Genomic DNA, 21,371 nt, shown 5'->3' on the forward strand with positions numbered 1-21,371 from the left:
ATAAAATAACAAATATATGGTAGAACAAATTACAAAAAAAAGTCATGTTTGCATTATTATTAAAATTACATATATATATATAAAAGTTAAGATTTTTGATCTCATGATAAACATATGGATAAGGAAATGGATTCTCGGTACAACTTTTTGGCATAATGATTCCACGGTTTATAAATCAATAAGCCTTTACAGATTCAAATATACAACTTCGATGTATGATATAATTTACATAAAAATTAACAAATATTACGTACACTAGACTGTCCTAATCACTGCTTCACAAAGTTACGCTTTTTCACATATTGCAATTGCATTCATGTCTCTTATAGTATCTTCTTGCACTCTCGGAAATTGTTTTTTTGTTTTGTTTCACATAGCAGTCAACGATTGTCGCCACTCGTAATAAACAATATATCATATTACGCTCTTTTAAACTATAACTTCTCGCCGATCTTCACATGAGGATTCGCTATCACGTCGAAGCTCGGATCACCGTCCGTCGCCATTCCACCCAGCCAAGAGAACAGTAAAATAATCCCGACAAAGAATAATATACCAATAACAGTCATTACTGCATACCTCTTGTACAAGGATCCTGCGGTTTTCCGTCGTACTGGCGCTCTCAATATCAGCTTCCACCATCTTAGAAACCATTCTATGGCGGACTTTCGCTGATATTTGTTCTCGTCATGATCAAAGGAAATGTCCTTGGGATCATCGTAAGCCTCACACACTTTCCTAGATGCTGAAGTCGACATCCCCAGAGATGAGTCTATATTCACAATAGAGTAAGGTGGACCAAGCTTCTGATTAGTTGTGTGCACATTGCTGACAATGGAATTCGAGTTGATAGTGCTGTTTGTGCGAGACATAGCCACTGTGGGTGATGATGGCGCAGCTGCAGTATGATTTTGGAATAGAGAGTTTTCTGCTGTTATTAAAGGACGCTCCTGTTCTGGTTTCTGTTCTCGGTCATCGCTTAGCTGCAAGAAAGAGCATATCATTTAGTATAAAATATTTTTCTAGCACTTGCGGAAGAACAGTAGTAGTAAGACAAATACCAATGGTAAGCCAAGACCAGCCCGAGCCCAATTTACCGCAGCCAATTTTTCCCGCAAAACGTCTGCAACCGGTGACACAAGTTTGGGCTGTGGAAAGATACATGCTCTACAAGCAGGACAGGTGTATCCTGCCGGTGCTGTAGTTGCCGGTAAATCTCTGGCATATCGGTCCAAGCACACCCAATGATACATGTGATAGCAAGTCAATCTAACGCAGTCGCCATCGCTCAATTTGCCGGAGCACAGTGTGCAGACTGGATTGTAATCATGGTCGTGGAGCCATAACAAATATGACTGTACTATGCACTGTAAAATACGAATAAATCAATCGCATTGTATCAGATATGGTTATGTCAAATCCTTCGATACGTTATATGAAAGCATTCGTGAAGGATATCGACATGTTCGTTAAAAATATTTCATAAAATGATAAACTACCTTAGGATGGCTCGTCACCATGCAGTGTTCGCAAACGTTGACACGATGCTCAAAACAAAATTGATTTGTTACTCTTCTTTTCGGACACTTGCACAGACCCATGTTGCGAACGTTGTGCGTATGCGGAACGATTGATACACGATCGAAAAGTCTAATTTCGCGACGCAATATTCGCTTTATTGAATCTCACTGCGTGACATATCGAAAATGCAAAGATGATATCGCCACTTTATGTATTTGCACAGCCCACCATACTCTATCAGCGGCCACGTCGTCTGACATTTCTCGCCGACCGGCGAGATCGGAAACATCCAATGATCACCATGTTCTTCATTGGTTATCCAATCACAACGTCAAAATAATTATCATTTTACGTTACATGAGAAATACCGGATAATGGAGATGTATATCGAATAAATCAAATAAAACAGGCCTAAATATAAAGAAATTAAAGCATTAATAAAATAACTTTTTAACGTAATCTTTAAAATAGCACTCGTGTGATTAATACTGATTTTTTTCTCATAAAAAAATTAAGTAGGAAATTATGTATTGTTGCCGGCTAGAAATTTCAGTGCTTCCAGCTTGAAAGTACAATACTGAAAGTTCCTAGCCGGCTCACTTCACAGACTGTGAATTACAGTACCTAATTTCATATGCAAGGTATATACATTACTGTATACGACTGACACGAGTGTGCGACGAAAATAGAATTTGACCGAGCTTAACGAGTAGTAAATTTATCAGTCTACGTACCACGTATAAATAACATACTTAATCGCGATTTGATTGTAGAATCTTGAGAATCCAAAGAAACGCAAAAGTATAAATATGTCAGATCCAGAACTTGAAGCGATACGACAACAACGGCTGGCTCAGTTGCAGGCGCAATATAAGGTAATTCCTGCAAAGATTTTATAGTATTTTAATATTCCAGTTTATAAGAACAATAAGCTGAAAAAAGTTATCTTACACACGAAATTATTCATATCTTATACATAATTACTTTAACATTAACACTAAGAACATTATTTGTAGAACCAAAATATATATATAAGATTGAGGTTAACTTACATTGTTTTGTATTTATTTGTATGCATAGATTTAAGATTGTTAAATGTATATTATTATTTTAGGGTAACAATGTTAGCAATGAACAGTCGATGGAAGAGAGAATGCAACAAATGGAAGAGATAAAGCATTCTATATTGACTCAAGTGTTGGATCAATCAGCCAGAGCAAGATGTAATTTTTAATCAACATCATTCTTAAAATACATTATTAAGAGTTTATAATGTTGTATTTTTATTGATAGTGAATACACTTCGTCTTGGGAAGCCGGAGAAGGGAAAAATGATAGAAGAGATGCTCGTCAGCATGGCACAACGTCAACAATTACCTGGAAAGCTTGGAGAAAAGGAATTAATCAGTTTACTTGAAAATGTAAATCAACAGACACAAAAGAAAACAACTGTCAAAGTTAGTACATGATTTTATGCATCTAATGATATAATTCTAATCTAATAATAATATAAAGATGACATAATAAAAATTTAATATTTTAGTTTGATAGGAGAAGAGCAGCTCTGGACTCAGACGATGATCTGGATTTATAGCAATTATACAAATTTTATATCTGAGATTTCTTAAGTTAGTGAAAGTTCGCGCTTGGTTTATAATTACAAATAAATTTTGAAAATTATATTGCACAATATTTTTATGCTTAAACATATTTTCTTTACTTTTATGCCATATCAAAATAAAAGTTACTAATATCAATTATGCAGATTTTAATGATTGAGATAGGACTGCTCAACATTATCTTTCATTTCAGAATTAAGTCTTGTATATATCTATGTGATAATATTTTGTCAAGAGAAATGTTTACCTTTTTTATTTGATACATATAAATATATACTCAACAAATGAGTAATGCGCACGAGATTATTTCTCATTCCCATGAAAAAAAAATGTACAATCACACAATCTACATAATACAGCAACAATTTCGCACAACTTACATAATGTTAAATAATATCACCATTACTTTTTCTTTATTATATATAAAAAGAAATCAGAGCTTAGTTTGATATTCAATATAGTTTGACAAATTATGTGAATATTCATATTTAATATACAGATTTTTGATATATGTTACATTCTCTCTTCATTAAAGCTGTATTAAAAGACAAATTTTTCCGAGTGTGTACATATCCGCTTAATTCAGAAGGTATTGTCTCATGGAATATCCATCTTTTTTTTTTTTTTACACACAATCATAAAAACATTACAAGAATTAAGTACATATATATGCAAAAATGGACTTACCAGGAAAATAAAAATTTATGGAATGTCAGCGATACACATTACTGTATAAAAGTTCTCACAATCTTAAGACTGGTTTGGCAAATTCTCGTTAAGAACAAGACGCAACCATAAGCGTTTATATACACTAAACATAATGAAAAACGTGTCTCGAAAAATTCCATATAATATATACTATTCTTAATCATTTTTCATATGGCTCGACGAAGCGTTCTCTGAAAAAAATACAAAATAATCACGTGTATATTTTTTATATATAAAAAATCATAGATTCTCACAGTAAAAAAGAATTACCGTCTTCTTCGTCGTTTGCGTCCAAGATATCTGGGCAGAAACTGCCATAACATATTAACAATAGAAATCCAACTGGTGTTCCGAACATTACTCCCGTTAAAATAGGATTACCTCTCCACATTGAAGCTAGAGTGGTTCTCATTTCAAACCAAGATCTATAAATACGTACTAACCAACTGTTTCCGCCGTATCGCTGAAAATTCATAAATACTCATTACGTATTCTTTTAGCAGGCCGAATCGGTAAATGCAAAAGACACTTTACCGGAGCACTTTCATTGCGAATCTGCTCTAGGAACAATTCTATCACGTGTGGTGTAAGTTTCTCTGTTTCATCGTCGGGAATGTGATGGTGGTTTGTAGTCGTGTTTATTACAATTAAGCTCGGTAAGGGTAGTACCATCATCGCTATGTTATTGACTAGATCGGGACTAGCTATCCAACCGAACTGAAAATGACTGAATACGACGATATAATGTTAATTTATGCTTAAAGCCCGTTTTGGACAGTTTATAATTTGCGACAGAATTTGAGATGAAATTTTATTTGCAATTTCATGCATCATGTAATATGGGAAATGTTTAAAAATCAAAATGCATGTTATAAAAATCTATTCTGAATTTTGTCGCAAATTAGATCATCCAAAGCAGGCTTAAAACTTGTATTAAAATTTTGTCTGAGAAGTATAACAATGTACTCGTGATATTTCTCTCGTTTACTCTTGATCACAGATTCGACCATGTCCCTGAATTCCAGCATGTCGGGTGCGACCTCCTCCAGCTGATTTTCCTCCACCACTGCCAAGACGAGATTCTTATTTGTTAAGTATAACTGATTAATGTTTCCTCTGGTCACCTTTGGAAACGTCGGAAAACGTTCCGCGTTCACCCATTTGTAAAGTGTCTCGTTTACTTTATCTATGTCGCTTAAATTGTGTCCTACAAATCAGAATTAAATATTAACACAATGTAGAAAATAATAATTGTTCTTTTTTTCCTTTAATCGACTCACCAGTAAAATTATAATGCGAACTCTCCTTGTATACGAACAATGCTGGAACATTTTCCACGGGTGCATGCTTATCTACTATAGTTGGATGAGATTGATAAAAAAATGCATGCGCTTGAAATATATTCGCAACCCTGTGATAAAGTTCCTGTGTGGGACATTAATTCGTAGATATATCGTGTGAATTTCACGTTACAAGCAACCATGATAATATTTTATATAAATATATGAGAAGTATACCCATAAAACTCCAGATCTATCGCCGACATATAAGAAATAGAGATCACGATCTTTCTTTATAGTAAAGAAACTCTGAGGTTTCGTTATTTCTTGCACAGGAGGGCCGCTCAGTCTTAAAGCGAATTTAACTATTTCATCTCTAGTTCTGTCGCCGTAGTACGCATATTCCTGATCACCTTTTAAACTGTACATTAAAAATATTGTTATACGAGTGTTACAACAGCCGAGGAAAATAAGAATACTCACAATAGAATAGTGGGAAATCCTTTAACTTTGAATGCAGTGGCCACACTATTGAACCTAGTGCAGTCCACCCGTCCAACTCTTATCGGTGTTGCGTGCAAATGTTGAGCAACATGAGACCAAACTGGTTCCAATCTTTTGCAATGTGCACACCATGGCGCATACATCTAGAAAACAAAAGATTATGTAGCCTTCCAAAAGTACAAAATAATATTTTGCATAAATTAAACATACAAACGTACCATTACTAGCCATTGTCCATCTTTGTGTATATCTAAAAATCTGTGAAAAACATGTATTAAATCATAGCCGACTTATTGAGAAGCCAAGCAAGTAACATTTCTCACCTGTCACTTAGCTCGAGCACCCTTGAGCCTGCGGTATTCGTCAAAATCGCTGAAAAAGCTAAAATGTAGTTAAATGATAAAAAGTGTGTGCTGATGTGATAATTTTTTTTATTGCTGAGGGCGTGCAAAAATCAGATTATGTATGTCAAAATTTCTTTATCTTCATAAAAAATTTATGAAATTTTATCATAAATTTATCGCAATAGCTTACAAGATTTTATAAATAAAATTGAGTCACATAAATAAAATTTACTTCGCAAATAAAACTAAGTCATCGAATTAAATGTTTACAAAGTTTTGCCAATTTGTTGGATTTTATTAGAAATTCATATTATTTGCCTTATAAAAAAAATGCAAATACTTTGAATTCTCTATAAAAGATAATGCAATTATACGTGTTTATCGAGGTCTAATGATGACAATCAAATTAGACAAATGTCAAAGCAAGTCGTGTTATCGATCGGCCAACGTGTCGGATTATGTAGCACGGAAAACGGCGACTAACATATTTTCTTATATGCAAACGAGGCAAGTATGTTTTGACGCGCCGGGACAGCCGCTTACCATAAAGAAGCGCAACGAAACAGCCTCGCGTAAGGGAAACCATTTCGATTTGTAGATTCGGAATGTCGAGAAACGAAAGCCAGCCTCCCTCATTTGATCATGCCGCAACACGGGCGTGTTGAATGAAACTGCATAATATCTGACGCTCGCGCGGACGGACGTACGACGAACACTTTCCGTCACTTCAATCGGTCACGCGGAACGATCGGGTGCATTCTGCTGTCGCATCTTCTCGGAAATTACGTAGTAATCTTGTCACAACCGCCGCCGCTAATTTCGTTACTGCAAAGAAGCCCGACGACGGCCATCCTAGCGTTTTCGTATAGAGCATCTATTCAATATCACCCTTTGCGGTTCTTTACTAGTACTATCTACATCTATTTTCTAATGCTGCCGATAAACGGTATATTATCGACAATCCTGAATAAAATTTTTTGACCATCAATAAATTCTGGTAGGACTGTGCCGCACGCGTAATTCATAATATAATATAATGTAATATAATTCTAATCTTTTATTTTTAGCAATATTTATATTACACTCTAAAAAAATTATCAGCAAAAGAAGCGATTTTAAATAGTAATTGCTATTTACAGGTGCTAATTTCATTAATGACACGCATTCATAATTTTTCATCGTTTGCAATTATTTTGCCTATAAAAAATCGCGAAATTGACAGCAAAAAGAGTACAACTTACAATTTTAAATAAATTATGAGAGAAATTTTCTTCCTAGATTACGATATTTTATTTTTCATGTTTGCAATTTTATTGACAACCCAGCAATTTTATTGACAACCCAGCAATTTTATTGACCTATCGATTGATCATTGTTAAAGTGACATCTCAAATCGACATCAAAATCATTGATATTATATCATATTGACGTCGATTCGACGTCAATATGATATAATATCAATGATTATTTATTATCATGAATGATTTATTTGAAGAATTATTTCTCGCTGGGAAATTTCAACGGCTACTCTAGTTGTAAATAAGACGAATAAATAAGATATACCCCCACCTGGAAAAAGTTCTGAGGTTTATAAGTACGAAAAGCGCTGACACGCAACTAAAATCAACACAAAAAAGCGTAGAGCCAGGATCAAAACTTTGAAGAGGAAGCTTTGAAGAGTCTTTTCAATAAAAGAGATACCGTGAGTTAAATAAAAAAACATAGATAATAAAATAATAAAAGACTAATAAAATTATATTAATAATGTGGATTACGATAATAAAAGAGACGATTAGTTAATACTTGTAATAAATACTTGTAATAAATTTCGAATAACAAGTCAATAGATTCAATCACGAATATTAATCTTTTGTATATTAAATAATAGATGATCTCGCTTCTATTTTACTGTTCTAACTTTTGAATATTCTACAAATATTGAATTTCTCGGAAATATTAACATGTATTATATATTCAAATTGATCGTAATTTTATTTTAATGCTCGCAACTTTTAAGATATTTTATAACCGCCCACACAGCATGCATATCCGAAAAATGTTCGGGAAACATCTTTCGGATCCTCGATCCTCCCGAAGAAATCTTTAAAAGATACGGTATTTTCTGGACGTCTTTTGAATATGTATGCTGTGTGGGCGTGTATTTAGAATTTTTAAAAACATCTGCTATGTGTAGAAAAATTGGACCGACCCATAGTTAAATTAATTATTCTAGAAAATGTCTGTTCAATATATGGACAACGATATTGTTATTACGGGCATTTTAGGTAATTATTAATTACGAATATACGCAATATTATAATATTTAAGTAAGCAGTACAAGATTTTAAAATAAAGTAATAAACATTCAAGAAGAATTTGTACTCGAAAAGTTAAAGAGAAAAAATTTTTATAGGAGCATAGACATAAAACAGAATAAGAAATCACCATCTAAAGTAGAAAAGAAAGAAAATTTAAAATAAAATAATTAATATGATATTGTATATTATATGTAAAATCAAGGATATATTTATTTACTTACAAGAAAGACAACTATCCTCAAGATTATTCAATTAAATGTAATTAATTAATTAATTAAATCATCTTACGTTCTTAATAAAAACGGATTAGAAAATGCAAAATTAAAAAATAAATCAATTAGCAACGATTACAGTTAAATTTCTGTAGTATATAATTTTACTTTCTGTATTTATTTAATAGCCTTTTAGTAATTTTCTATTTATTTTTATCTTATACTTGTATATTAACTACGCTTCTATAAAAGTTTTTTTTTCTAACTTTTCGAGCATAAATTCTCGAATGTTTACTTGATTGTTATTGTAACATCTTGTACTGCTGTCATAAAATATTATAAATTGGTCCCATTTTTTTACACATAGCAGATATTTTCAAAAATTCTAAATACATGGTTACAAAATATTTTAAAAGTTGTAAGTATTTAAAACAAATTTTTATATTCTATTTTATAATCTTCGCAACATATCTACATAATTTTATCGAAGAAATGTTTTTCTTGTTTTCTTTAATTTAAATATTAAAGAACCAATTACATGAATGTCTTCTTGAAAAAACTGTAATTTTTTTTTAACAAAAGTCCAGAGATACAAGTAAATTAAGGAGTTAAATTAATTATTTTAGAAAATGTCTGTTCAATATGAGGATGACGATATTGTTATTACGGGCATTTCAGGTAATTATTGATTACAAATATGCGCAAATATTACGAATAGATCAAATCATTATAGAAATATCGATATTTTTACCAGGTCGTTTGCCTGAATCGTCAAATATCGAAGAATTTAAAGAAAACCTAATGAAAGGAATGGATATGGTCTCTGAGGACGACCGTCGTTGGTCAGCAGATATGTACAACGATGTGTCAAACAGATTCGGCAAAATTAAAGATATTGAGAGCTTCGACGCTTCCTTTTTCGAGATACTCGATTATCAAGCGCGTGTGACAGATCCACAACTTCGTATGTTGTTAGAAGTCACATTCGAAGCAATCGTTGACGCTGGTATTAATCCCATTACTATCAAAGGATCTCGTACCGGCGTTTTTGTTGGCGTCAGCTCTTCAGAAGCGTGCGAATTTTGGACAGAAACTCCTGATCGTGTAAACGGTTTGTATATTTTGAAAATTGACTCCAAATCATCAATTAAGTTGTTTCATTCTCAATATATTTTACATAAAAAACATGAAACTTTAATACAAAAGTATTTTGTTTTAACAAACACACAAAATTCGGGATTTCTGCCAAAATGTAACATTAACTTTGCTATGGCGTTATAAATTAACATTTAATATATAGAAAAAGCTTGAAACCGATCGATTAAAATTTTTATTTTTTAGTTTTATTTTTTAGAAATTGTGTTAGCTGAACCAAAAAATTATTATATTAGATTATATAATTAGGAGAAAAGTGCATTTAAAATTTCGAGATACAATGTAGATATAATTTGCCTATGCTTAGTTTATAAATACTTGTAGCTTTTTTATGTTTATGCATTTTGAAAAAACCTCTTAAGAACTTACTTTTGAAACTATAAACGTTTAAAAAATCTAATCAATCTTTCAAAGTTTTAGATAAAAATATTACATTATTAATGATAATGCTTTTATGAAGCAAAATAATTCTAAAGATTTCGTAATATTGAAATGAAATCGCTTCGTTTGCAGGATTCGGATTGCTCGGATGTTGTAGATCAATGTTGGCTAACAGGATCTCCTTTGCATTTGGCTTTATCGGACCCAGTTATGCATTAGACGCGGCTTGTTCCTCGTCCTTGTTCGCTTTGCATCAGGCAGTCGCTTCGATACGCGCCGGAGAATGCGATGCCGCTATTGTCGCTGGTTTGAATCTCATACTGCAACCGCTGTACTCTCTTCATTTGAAATATTTAAATGTACTGTCGAAAGATGGTAAGTGCAAAGTGTTCGACAGCGCGGCTGATGGTTACGTGAGAGCTGAAGCAGTGGTAGCGATATATTTGCAGAAATTGAAAGACGCACGCAGAGTATATGCCACAATAGTTCACACAAAAACGAATACGGATGGTTACAAGTTGGGGAACATCGCGGCCCCCAACGGTGTAATGCAGAAGAAATTGTTAGACGAGATATACAGCGAAGCGGGGATTGATTTTGCAGATGTGGCTTATATAGAAGCCCATGGCACCGGCACTAAAGTCGGCGATGTAGAAGAAATCAAATCGATCGACGAAATGTTCTGCCAAAACAGGAAGACTCCACTATTAATTGGCTCCGTAAAATCCAACATGGGTCATGCGGAAGCCGCCAGCGGATTGTGCTCAGTTATTAAAGTGTTGATCGCGATGGAAACAGGCGTGATCCCCGCAAACTTGCACTTCAATACCCCAAACCCGAAAATTCCAGCGTTGAGCGAAGGACGTTTGAAAGTGGTTGATAAGCACAAGCAATGGAACGGCGGTTTAGTCGGTATAAATGCATTTGGCTTTGGCGGAAATAACGTACACGTCATTCTTCGCAGTAATCCGAAGTCAAAGTTGTCGCCAGTACTAGATGTTCTTGAACTGCCCGCGTTACTCGTCGTGTCGGGTCGTACGGAGGAAGCTGTGAATGTGTTACTGGACAACGCAAAGCAGCATAAAAATGATAATGAGTTTATCTCGTTATTACGTGCTGTGTATAGCAATGACATACCGGGACACACAGTCCGCGGCTACGAAATACTGAGCTGCGACAATACCCGTGAATTGTTCGAAATGGAGAATATGAAACGTCCCATCTGGTTTATATTTCCCGGCATGGGTTCACAATGGCCGGGCATGGGTCGCGAATTGCTCAGAATGAAAACCTTCCGATGTAGTATGAAACGATGCGCGGATGCATTGAAGCCTCACGGCATCGATCTCATGAATATCATTATAAACGGCACGAAAGAGACGTACGAGAACGTAATTTATTCTTCCGTGTCGATTGTAGCTATCCAAATTGCTCTCGTTGACGTGTTGACGTCAATAGGGATCCAGCCGAACGGCCTGATCGGACATTCTTTCGGAGAACTCTGTTGTGCATACTGCGATGATGAAGAATTCACGCTGGAGCAAACTGTCTTAGCGGCGTACTACAGAAGCAAGACAATCGCAGATTCCAAATTGGAGCCAGGCGCTATGGCGGTAGTTGGTTTGAGTTGGGAGGAAGCTAAGGAGACATGCCCTTCTGACATCACCCCAGCCTGTCACAATTCTAAAGATTTAATCACGATTTCCGGCCGAGTCGAGTCTGTACAAACATTCGTAGAAGAATTGAAGAGCAAGAACATTTTTGCCAAAATAATTAACAGTTCCGGCGTCGCTTTTCACAGCAAATACATCGCCTCGATCAAATCTCAATTGCTCGCCTCGTTCGACAAGGTTATAACAAAACCAAACCAAAGATCGTCCAAATGGATTTCTAGTTCAATACCCAAAGACGCGTGGGACTGTCCACTCGCTCGATTAAACTCATCAGATTATCACGTAAATAATATGTTATCGCCTGTGCTTTTTCAGGAGGCGATCGTGCACATCCCAAATAACGCAATAACAATCGAGATTGCGCCGCATCGCTTGTTACGAGCAATCCTTTGCAAATCGCTGCCACCAACGGCAACTAATATCAGTCTACAAAAGCGAAATCACTCAGACAACTCTGCTTTTCTACTGTCCGAAATAGGTAAGCTGTACATTGCCGGTGCGCAACCTAATATCTCGAAATTGTACAGCCCGGTGAACTTTCCCGTCGCTCGCGGAACACCGATGGTCGGTCATCTGATCAGATGGTATCATTACATAAAGTGGGATGTGCCCATATATAAGCAGATATCGAAAAAGTTGGAAAAATGCATCGAAATAGATTTGTCGAAGAAGAACTACAATTCAACGGGACACAGGATAAACGGAGAAATTATTTATCCGCAAACCACTTGTCTTTTTTTGGTCTGGGAAATTTTTGCATCGCTACAAAATAAAGAGTTTTACCAATTGCCTGTGACCTTTGAGCACATACGGTTTCAACAAGTCATTTTTATGTCAAAGAAGAAATCGATTAAGTTGACGATAAACATTGCAAAGGATACTTTCGAGATTTGGGAAGATAACCTGGATATGCGTAGATATATCGCAAACGGATACATCTACGCAAACCGATACGCATATCCTATGAAAGATGAAGATCCAACGTGTCTGCCAAATCCATTTGCCGATAACAGCAGCTTCATGTTAAGCCATGCGGATATTTACAAGGAATTAAGTTTACGCGGACATGAATACAGCAGTGATTTCCGTAACATAGAGTCTTGCGACAGTCACGCTATTATCGGTAAACTTTATTGGTTTCATGACTATATACCGTTCATTAATAATATAGTTCAATTTAGCATGTTAAGTGGCAGCCGCAAACCGCAGTATATATCGTACATTCAGCAGATCTTAATTGATCCTGACCAACACAAACAAATACTCAAAATTACAAAACAATTCCCAAGAAAAAGAAACGACTGCTTGATACCGGTTTTGCCGATATATCGTAACGAACACATAATCAAATCAGGCGGCATTGAGATTAAAGGATTGAAAACTTCAACACCTTGGTGGCAGAAGCCTCAAGCCAATCTTAAATATGAACAATATGCTTTCGTGCCCTACGAACATGAGTTTGATACAAATAAGGTTGCGAACAGATACAAAGATACACTTACCATAATGTGTCAAATCGTATGCGAAAATGTAACAACGTTCAATATTAAAATTGTAGAAGTCGCAGGTGAACGAGCTGAAGAATCACTTTTAGCACCGCTTGTATTCAACATACTTCGTGATGAACCCTTGATTACCGTAAGTGAACCGCTAGATTTTAATAAATAGTACTGTCTTAATTTCAGGAATTAAACAAAAGTTTTCTAAAGAATTATATTCAAATGTAGGATCATAAATTAAATAGCAGCATTAAAAAATAATTAAGCAATGATCAATTTTTGAAGTGTGTTAGAAATACCTAAAAAGTATTAAGAATTGCTAAAGAATTAGTAAAGAAATGAGAATTCCACCAAACACATAAAAAAAATAAAAAATGTGTTTCATGATGATACTTTATCTCGTTTCCAAATTTTTGGTTCATATAAAATGTTTTCAGAAGGTTGAAAAAGATGGAAGGTAAGTCTCAATCCGGATGTTCAGTCTTCACCATTTCTCAAGCTTTTGAAAACATCTTGTATTTTATATTAAAAAAAAGTAATTACATATAATACTAGAATATCACAATATTACATTTATTCGCATTATTTGCAAGAACTTCTGTTGTTTCAGTTCGATATGCAAGTGGCTGTTTCATCTGGCACTTACACAAAGACGAATCTCAGCCTGATGAACATTGATATTGTGGTACGCGATGCCAACAACACACCCCCCGCTAAAAATGCGCATCTCGTTATAGCAGCGAATGTTTTATCAAACCAATCTCACATCGTTCTCAATAACTTGATAAATGCTTTAAACCCCGAGGGTTTTATTCTTTTAGAAGAAACTGCCAAGCAACGACAATTACTAGACATATCGCATTATGCAAATATAGTATTAGTCGCAAAACATATCGATCCCTTAGAAAAGACATATATATTATTGAAGAAACGAGAGGAAAGGAAAGAACCGTTAACTATACATATAACACAATATGACACAAATGATATAAAATATTGGTTGGAAGAGTTGAAATTCAAATTGAAGATGTGTAAAAAACATCAAGAGGTACTTCTTATATGCCAAGGCGAAGAAATAGGTGGTAAGATTAAATGATAATAGAATCAAATCATGAAAATTAAATAATAAAACATGAAATAAATCAAATAATAAGAATTAAAGTTACATATACACAGTTGAATGTTCAATCCTATGTTATTTCGAGAGATAATTAGACAATTCAATGAATTTTTAAAGATTTAGTTGTTACTCTTATAACAAACAGTCTTGAGTGTTTCCGATCTTACAGAAATCCTAACGTTATTGTTGCAAAAAGATAAAAAAATTTGTTTTTGTGTAATATTTAACAGTGTACAGTAAAAGTTGCAAGAGGAAATGAGATTATTCTTCGTACAAAAATAAATAAAAAATATAGAATAATATTTACAATTAATAATAAAACAATAAGTATACTGTTAAAAATAATTTCCTCAATTGTTCTAACGCATTAATGTCAATCAATTGTAAACACATTAATATTTTGTCGTTGCAGGTTTCATCGGATTAGCGAAATGCATACGGAAAGAATATCACAGTGTGAAAACGCGCTACGTCTTCGATCAGTGTAATTTCCATTACGATATATCTGACATGTTTTACGAAGAACAATTAGACAAGGGATTGATAATCAATGTGTATAAAAATGAAAGTTGGGGCAGCTATCGACACTTACGATTAGATACCGTGCGCATCATGACGGTCGCGGAACACGCCTATGTCGGCACTGTGGTGAAAGATAATCTACGCAAATTGGAATGGATTGAGAGTCCATTAAAGTATCACAAACCCGATCAACTTTCGGACAACAAGTTCCTCTGCATGGTGTACTACGCGGCGATTAATAAGAAGTAAGTTTCCTCATTCTTATTTGTTTCAACTGATGATGAAAAAAAAATAATAAAAGATATTGACGAACAAATTTCATACAAACGACAGGGATGTATCGTTAGAAAATGGCAAGATGTCACCGCAAGATGTCTTGTTGGCAGACGTCGTAGAAACAGCTGTGCGCGACGACCGTACGCTGGAGTTTTCTGGAAGAGACATGGTTCAGCATGACAGATACATGGGAATAACCGGGGCACTGGCGACCACCGTGCTGGCAGATTCGAGTTTCCTATGGAAAGTACCCGACAAGTGGACACTGGAAGAAGCGGCGACGATACCGATCGCGTATGTGACCAGCTATTACGCACTGTTTGTACGGGGCGAGCTGAAACCGGGTGAAAGTATCTTGATTCACAATGGCGTGGACCACATCAGCCAAGCCGCAATTATTATCGCTCTATACGCCGGTTGCACAATTTTCACCACTGTTCACACGCAAGCGCAAAGACAATATATCAAAGACGTCTTTCCGAATTTGACCGACAAGTTCATCGGCGATATTCAAAATAGTTTCGAGCAATTGATCGTTACAGAGACGCAGGGACGCGGAGTTGACGTGGTGCTGAACTCCCTGCCGAAAGAGAAGCTACAAGCCACCATACGATGCCTCTCAAACGGCGGTCGTTTTCTCGATTTAGTGGACAACGAGGACAACGCATTTCTATCAGCGCCCATGAAAAATATAACCTTTCACTTTGTAAACCGCTGTATAGATTTGTTACACAAAAATTGCGCGGAAAAGGAAAAAGTGGTGAAGCTCGTCCAGGAAGGAATCGATGACAACGTCGTGTGTCCTTTGCCGAGGGTTGTGTTTTCAAAGTACGATCTCGAGAAGGCATTCAGTTACCAGACAGATGAAAGCGATCTGTTTGGAAAAGTGCTACTGAAAATCCAAAACGAGGAGCCAACGAGGGAGGATGTGCTACTACCGCGCGAAAGAACTCGTGCCATGCGACGCATTTACATGGATCCGAACAAATCGTACGTACTAGTGGGTGGTCTCGGCGGGTTCGGTTTAGAATTAGCCGACTGGTTGATCACCCGCGGTGCAAAGTACATCGTTCTTGTGTCTCGTTCGGGCATACGCACCATTTATCAGACATGGTACGTGCAACGCTGGATCGAAAACGGCGTTAAAATCGTCATTTCCACGAAGGATGTTACAACAGCATCCGGTGCCACAAGCATGATCGAGGAAAGCTGGCAGCTAGCTCCAATAGGAGGTATATTCAATCTGGCAGCCGTTCTGCGTGATAAGGCTGTTATGAATTTAAAAGAGAGCGACTTCAAAGCAGTGATGTCGCCGAAAATCGATATAACGAGAAATTTAGATATGGTGCCGGATCATTATTACTCACAATTGGATTACTTCGTCGCATTTTCATCCATGACGGCCGGCCGGGGTAATGCGGGTCAATGTAATTATGGTTTTGCAAATGCTGCTATGGAGAGATTGATAGAGAAAAGAAGTGCGTTGAATAAACCTGGTCTCGTTATTCAATGGTGTGCTGTCGCAGACGTCGGCTTAATTATAGGTAATTATGTTTAAATTTACAAAAATTTGCTACAGCTTCATCACAATAGCATCGACAGCTTCTCGTTGCACTGCAGATTATGCCTGGACGCGTAATCGAATTTAACTCTGCATTAATTTCTTTCTGTGTAAAAAGATAAATCTCGTACTGCACATCTCTCGTAGAATAACCATCAGCTAATATTTTTATAATCTATGTAACGAGATCATAAAATTTAAATCATAATAAATAGTTACAAAATTGCGTGATAAATACATAATTCAATTATGTAAAATAAATTAAATATTAGTTTATTCAATAAAATTAAATTTGCGCCCTTGCTATGTCTCTTTCGTAGATATTAATTTTTGATGACAATTTTGAAAATCAAAGTACCATTTTAAGTTTTAACTATTATTTTGTATTTATACGCTACACTTACCACACATTATAATTTACTGCTCTAACGATATTATTCTATGTTCATTTTTTTAGATAATAAAGGAAATAACGATACCATTATAGCTGGTACAGTACCGCAACGCATGTGGAGCTGCCTTAAAACTTTGGAATACTTTCTTCAGATTCAGCCTTCTTGTCCCGTGTTATCTTCAGTTATAATAGCCGAGAAACGCAAATCTGCAAACAACAAGGAAGTCGGACTTGTAGAAACTGTTATTGCTATACTAGGCATTAGAGATGTGGTGAATCCCGACGAATGCCTGAATACTTTAGGTATGGATTCGGTGACGGAAATTGAAGTAAAGCAGGTGCTCGAGAATTATAACATTGTATTGTCGGTTCTTGAAATCCGTGCGCTAACAATCTCGAAATTGCACGATCTAGCCTTGCAGTATTCTTCTTCCAATCAGGAAGATCGTATCACAAAACTGAGACAAGAGATAGCGGCTCACTATTCTAAGCTACGATTATTGCCGGATCTACACATAAGTTAGATAAGCTACAGCTTAGGGCCTCACATTATAAAGGGGCCTTCTTCTAGTATAGAAAAGATTTTTAAAAATGTATTTTTTGTTAATAAGATGGGGGCCTCCTTAAGATCATAGCTTAGGGACCACAAAATCGTACATCCGTCCCTGGCTACGATGAATATCTAGCTAGTAGCGTTAGTCACTTGCCAGATTTTTGGATATGCATATCATATTTGAAATGCTCGCCGTGATGGAAATATTTTTCTAAAAATATAACGAAATTTTGCTGAAGTGTATTTGGAAATTTCTCTCAATTGACCCCATTAATTAATTTCATAAATATTTTAGCAATTTTTCATTAAAAAGTAACAGTTTTCAGTTTAATTCAGTAAATTTCATAATGTCTAATATTTCAAAACTCTTTTATTACTTTTCAGCAGTATATTTTAATTTTCCTTATATTTCATAGTATTACATTAAATTTTCATACGAAAAATTATTATTTATTTTGAAATATATTTAGTAATTTTTCAAAAACTTATTTTATTTTTCATTGATTTTATAGTACTTTCAGCAAAATATTTCCATCAGGTGGTCAGTGATTATATAATTATTTGAAGTTCACCATGACATTGTTTGAAAGTAAAAACAGTAAAAATATTTTATAATAGTCAATGTAATTGTAAAAAGTAAATAACACATTTAAATCGGAAAATAGTGCGCCAATATTTAAAATAAATAATTAAACAAAATGTTTGTAATTTTTATGGTTTTACCAATTTTTACATGTAATTTCTTCATAAATTTTTATTGCTTAAGATATATGTATGTTACTATTTATCACAGAATATTAAATATTGTTATAAGATAAATGTATATATAAATTTGTTTAACAATCAATAAAAAACTTTAATCTCTTAATTTTTTATAGCTTATTTTTCAAACTAATGTACTTCCGATACATTCAAGTATTGATCTTTTATGCCTTTTTTAAAGAGTGGATCGAATAATTCTTATGAGGTGATTATGAGGTATAGGCTTATTAATTATTAAATTATTAAATATGATAATATCATTATTATAATTATTAAAGATTACGTCAGAAAATGTGTAATACAAATAATTTCGATAAAGTTTATATATTTTTATTTAACATAGCATATTGATATACAGTATGTAATACATAACGGGGCTAAACGAAATACAGATTATTGAATTTTATTCTATCATTGTGTTGCGATGTTTTTGGCACGTACCATCTCAATACCTTACATTATTAAATAACTTGAGTCTTGAATTTCTTCTTTTGATGATAATACATTATAATGCGAAATAATATTTGAAATATCACAAAAATATTAACAAAAACAATATCAAAAAAAAGAAACATAAAGAAAACATACCTAACTACAATTATATAAAGTTGTATTTTAAAATTTATTTTTCCAGGTACTAATTTTACTGTAGTGAATCCTCTAGCTGCCTCACAAAAATAATAATAATTAATAAACCTCATAATCATCCGATAAAGATCCAAATTAATAAGGAACTGATCAGGCAAGAGTGATCGGGTCCCGATCAGGTCCTGATCAAAAAACCCGATCAGGTCCCGATTAAAAAACCCGATCGGGTCCTGATCAGGAACTCGATCGGTTTCCGATCAGGAACTCGATCGGGTCCCGATCAAAAAACCCGATCGGGTCCCGATCAAAAAATCCGATCGCGTCCCGATCAAAAAACTCGATCGGGTCCCGATCAGGAACCCGATTGGATCCCGATTAAAAAACCCGATCGGGTCCCGATCAAAAACTCGATCGGGTCCCGATCAAAAAACCCGATCGGGTCCCGATCAAAAAATCCGATCGCGTCCCGATCAAAAAACTCGATCGGGTCCCGATCAGGAACCCGATTGGATCCCGATTAAAAAACCCGATCGGGTCCCGATCAAAAAACCCGATTGGATTTATTCAACCATAATCCATTATGGTAGATCTCACCATAATTTTATGATTAATTAGAACGAAATGGTTTAGTAATTATTACCAAATATTTGGTCATGGAAAACGGAATTATTTAGTCGCCATTACCAAATATTTGGTCATGGAAGACGAAATTATTTAGTCGCCATTACCAAATATTTGGTCATGGAAGACGAATATATTTAGTCGCCATTACCAAATATTTGGTCATGGAAGACGAATATATTTAGTCGCCATTACCAAATATTTGGTCATGGAAGACGAATATATTTAGTCGCCATTACCAAATATTTTATAATGGAAGACGAATATATTTAGTCGCCATTATCAAATATTTGGTAATGGAAGACGAATATATTTAGTCGCCATTACCAAATATTTGATAATGGAAGACGAATATATTTAGTCGCCATTACCAAATATTTGGTAATGGAAGACGAATATATTTAGTCGCCATTACCAAATATTTGGTAATGGAAGACGAATATATTTAGTCGCCATTACCAAATATTTGGTAATGGAAGACGAATATATTTAGTCGCCATTACCAAATATTTGGTAATGGAAGACGAATATATTTAGTCGCCATTACCAAATATTTGGTAATGGAAGACGAATATATTTAGTCGCCATTACCAAATATTTGGTAATGGAAGACAAATATATTTAGTCGCCATTACCAAATATTTGGTAATTAGGCTGAATTCCCACTGAGTGCGTCGCGTCACGCGTCACCAATCAAAACACATATTTTATATGTGTTGTATAATACATATTATAATACATATTATACAACACATATAAAATATGTGTTTTGATTGGATGACGCGTGACACGACGCACTCAGGCAAAATATTTTATTCAAGATTGTATTGTTTTGGAGCAGAATACGAGAAATGGCCTATCGCAGAAATGTCGTTATCGCATAAAAAGTATATAAGTAACCACTTAATCCAAGTTTTAGCCTATCCATTTTAAAACAATTGATCTATTAAATAATGTACCTTTTATTTATATTATTTTTATAGATAATAATACTTGAAATATTGAGCTTGTTTTAGCTACACTGGGGCTGCTCTGGGTCTGCTCTACACAGGATAATACAGGACAGATAAATAGTTTGTCCTGTATTATCTTGTTTAGAGCAGACCCAGAGCTGCCCCAGTGCAGCTAAAACGAACAAGCCCATTGCTTTATATGATTTCGGGTGTAGCGAAAACATATGTCCGCTTGCTTTTACGAACCAAAAGCCGAGCGCACACGGACACGTGACGTCAGCGGGTCTCGGTTGTGTGCGTATGCATGGTATAAATACAAGAGTATGCTCATCTCGTATTCACTCACTGCGCCAGTGCTGCCAGTCGGGCCGGGTTGCCCCTCCAACGGCTAGGCCGCGCGCACGGTAACCATGGTAACCACAGTAACGTGTTGTGGGTGCAGTTTTGGCACAATCCCAGTGAACAGACAGATACTGGTAAGGTTTTTGGCAGTTTTTTTTACCCTTGCAACAAATGTTGTTATTCTTAATAATTTCTGCCAAATAAAGTATTTCTTTATAATTATACAAGAATGTTTTTTTACAATTATTCTCATCCTATTCCTTTTTTTAAATAATTATTTTTATCCTATCTTATTCTTCATAAATTTAGTCTTCAATCTGTGTTATCAAAAAAATAAAAATTTAGATTTATATTTACTGGGATCCGTACGCTTACAATACGTTACTGGGCATAGCCTGGTTTTTGAAAGGACTGGAGGGGCAACCCGGCCCGACTGGCAGCACTGCACTGCGCAGTCAAAGTGTG

General features: G+C 35.0%; 4 protein-coding genes across 5 annotated transcripts; 2 read left to right on the forward strand and 2 right to left on the reverse strand.

Moving 5' to 3' along the window:
• Nucleotides 1-144: 144 nt before the first annotated feature.
• On the reverse strand, nt 145-1,999 carry LOC105675999 (zinc finger protein-like 1 homolog). Its single transcript, XM_012373538.2, has 3 exons — nt 1,500-1,999; nt 1,062-1,367; nt 145-983 (listed from the first exon to the last, which is right to left on the reverse strand). Exons 1-3 carry the CDS (start codon nt 1,599-1,601, stop codon nt 435-437), a joined length of 957 nt encoding a protein of 318 aa, XP_012228961.1. The 5' UTR covers nt 1,602-1,999; the 3' UTR covers nt 145-434.
• A 184-nt stretch (nt 2,000-2,183) lies between these two features.
• Nucleotides 2,184-3,213, forward strand: PDCD-5 (programmed cell death 5). Its single transcript, XM_012373539.2, has 4 exons — nt 2,184-2,396; nt 2,636-2,744; nt 2,815-2,978; nt 3,065-3,213. Exons 1-4 carry the CDS (start codon nt 2,331-2,333, stop codon nt 3,113-3,115), a joined length of 390 nt encoding a protein of 129 aa, XP_012228962.1. The 5' UTR covers nt 2,184-2,330; the 3' UTR covers nt 3,116-3,213.
• A 164-nt stretch (nt 3,214-3,377) lies between these two features.
• On the reverse strand, nt 3,378-6,861 carry Tmx3 (Thioredoxin-related transmembrane protein 3). Of its 2 annotated transcripts, none has more exons than XM_012373537.2 (10): nt 6,520-6,861; nt 5,956-6,004; nt 5,851-5,890; nt 5,612-5,775; nt 5,366-5,549; nt 5,129-5,273; nt 4,815-5,055; nt 4,383-4,575; nt 4,119-4,311; nt 3,378-4,039 (listed from the first exon to the last, which is right to left on the reverse strand). In XM_012373537.2, the coding sequence occupies exons 1-10, from the start codon at nt 6,560-6,562 to the stop codon at nt 4,005-4,007; spliced, it is 1,287 nt and encodes a 428-aa protein (XP_012228960.1). In that variant the 5' UTR covers nt 6,563-6,861; the 3' UTR covers nt 3,378-4,004. The 2 variants fall into 2 exon arrangements, with proteins under 2 accessions (XP_012228960.1, XP_012228959.1); XM_012373536.2 differs by having other exon boundaries at nt 5,956-6,013.
• A 606-nt stretch (nt 6,862-7,467) lies between these two features.
• Nucleotides 7,468-18,508, forward strand: LOC105676017 (fatty acid synthase-like). The gene is made up of 8 exons (XM_067348503.1): nt 7,468-7,678; nt 9,133-9,184; nt 9,261-9,617; nt 10,175-13,353; nt 13,825-14,296; nt 14,747-15,101; nt 15,190-16,676; nt 17,151-18,508. The coding sequence occupies exons 2-8, from the start codon at nt 9,136-9,138 to the stop codon at nt 17,609-17,611; spliced, it is 6,360 nt and encodes a 2,119-aa protein (XP_067204604.1). The 5' UTR covers nt 7,468-7,678; nt 9,133-9,135; the 3' UTR covers nt 17,612-18,508.
• The last annotated feature ends 2,863 nt before the right edge of the window (nt 18,509-21,371 follow it).

This window comes from Linepithema humile, chromosome 2 (assembly GCF_040581485.1).
Source record: "Linepithema humile isolate Giens D197 chromosome 2, Lhum_UNIL_v1.0, whole genome shotgun sequence".
Classification (NCBI taxonomy): Eukaryota; Metazoa; Arthropoda; class Insecta; order Hymenoptera; family Formicidae; genus Linepithema; species Linepithema humile.

Bases quoted from the DNA above. Each gene is read 5' to 3' on its own strand.
- LOC105675999 (XM_012373538.2), bottom strand. From the start codon at position 1,601: ATGGGTCTGTGCAAGTGTCCGAAAAGAAGAGTAACAAATCAATTTTGT. The intron at 1,368-1,499 runs GTAGTTTATCAT...CGTATTTTACAG, and splicing joins TGGTGACGAGCCATCCTAAG to TGCATAGTACAGTCATATTT. The intron at 984-1,061 runs GTATTTGTCTTA...TCTTTCTTGCAG, and splicing joins CTGGTCTTGGCTTACCATTG to CTAAGCGATGACCGAGAACA.
- Tmx3 (XM_012373536.2), bottom strand. From the start codon at position 6,562: ATGGTTTCCCTTACGCGAGGCTGTTTCGTTGCGCTTCTTTATG. The intron at 6,014-6,519 runs GTAAGCGGCTGT...ACTACATTTTAG, and splicing joins TTTCGTTGCGCTTCTTTATG to CTTTTTCAGCGATTTTGACG. The intron at 5,891-5,955 runs GTGAGAAATGTT...TGTTTTTCACAG, and splicing joins GTGCTCGAGCTAAGTGACAG to ATTTTTAGATATACACAAAG.
- PDCD-5 (XM_012373539.2), top strand. From the start codon at position 2,331: ATGTCAGATCCAGAACTTGAAGCGATACGACAACAACGGCTGGCTCAG. The intron at 2,745-2,814 runs GTAATTTTTAAT...TTTTATTGATAG, and splicing joins TCAATCAGCCAGAGCAAGAT to TGAATACACTTCGTCTTGGG. The intron at 2,979-3,064 runs GTTAGTACATGA...TTAATATTTTAG, and splicing joins AAAAGAAAACAACTGTCAAA to TTTGATAGGAGAAGAGCAGC.
- LOC105676017 (XM_067348503.1), top strand. From the start codon at position 9,136: ATGTCTGTTCAATATGAGGATGACGATATTGTTATTACGGGCATTTCA. The intron at 9,618-10,174 runs GTTTGTATATTT...CTTCGTTTGCAG, and splicing joins AACTCCTGATCGTGTAAACG to GATTCGGATTGCTCGGATGT. The intron at 14,297-14,746 runs GTAAGATTAAAT...TTGTCGTTGCAG, and splicing joins CCAAGGCGAAGAAATAGGTG to GTTTCATCGGATTAGCGAAA.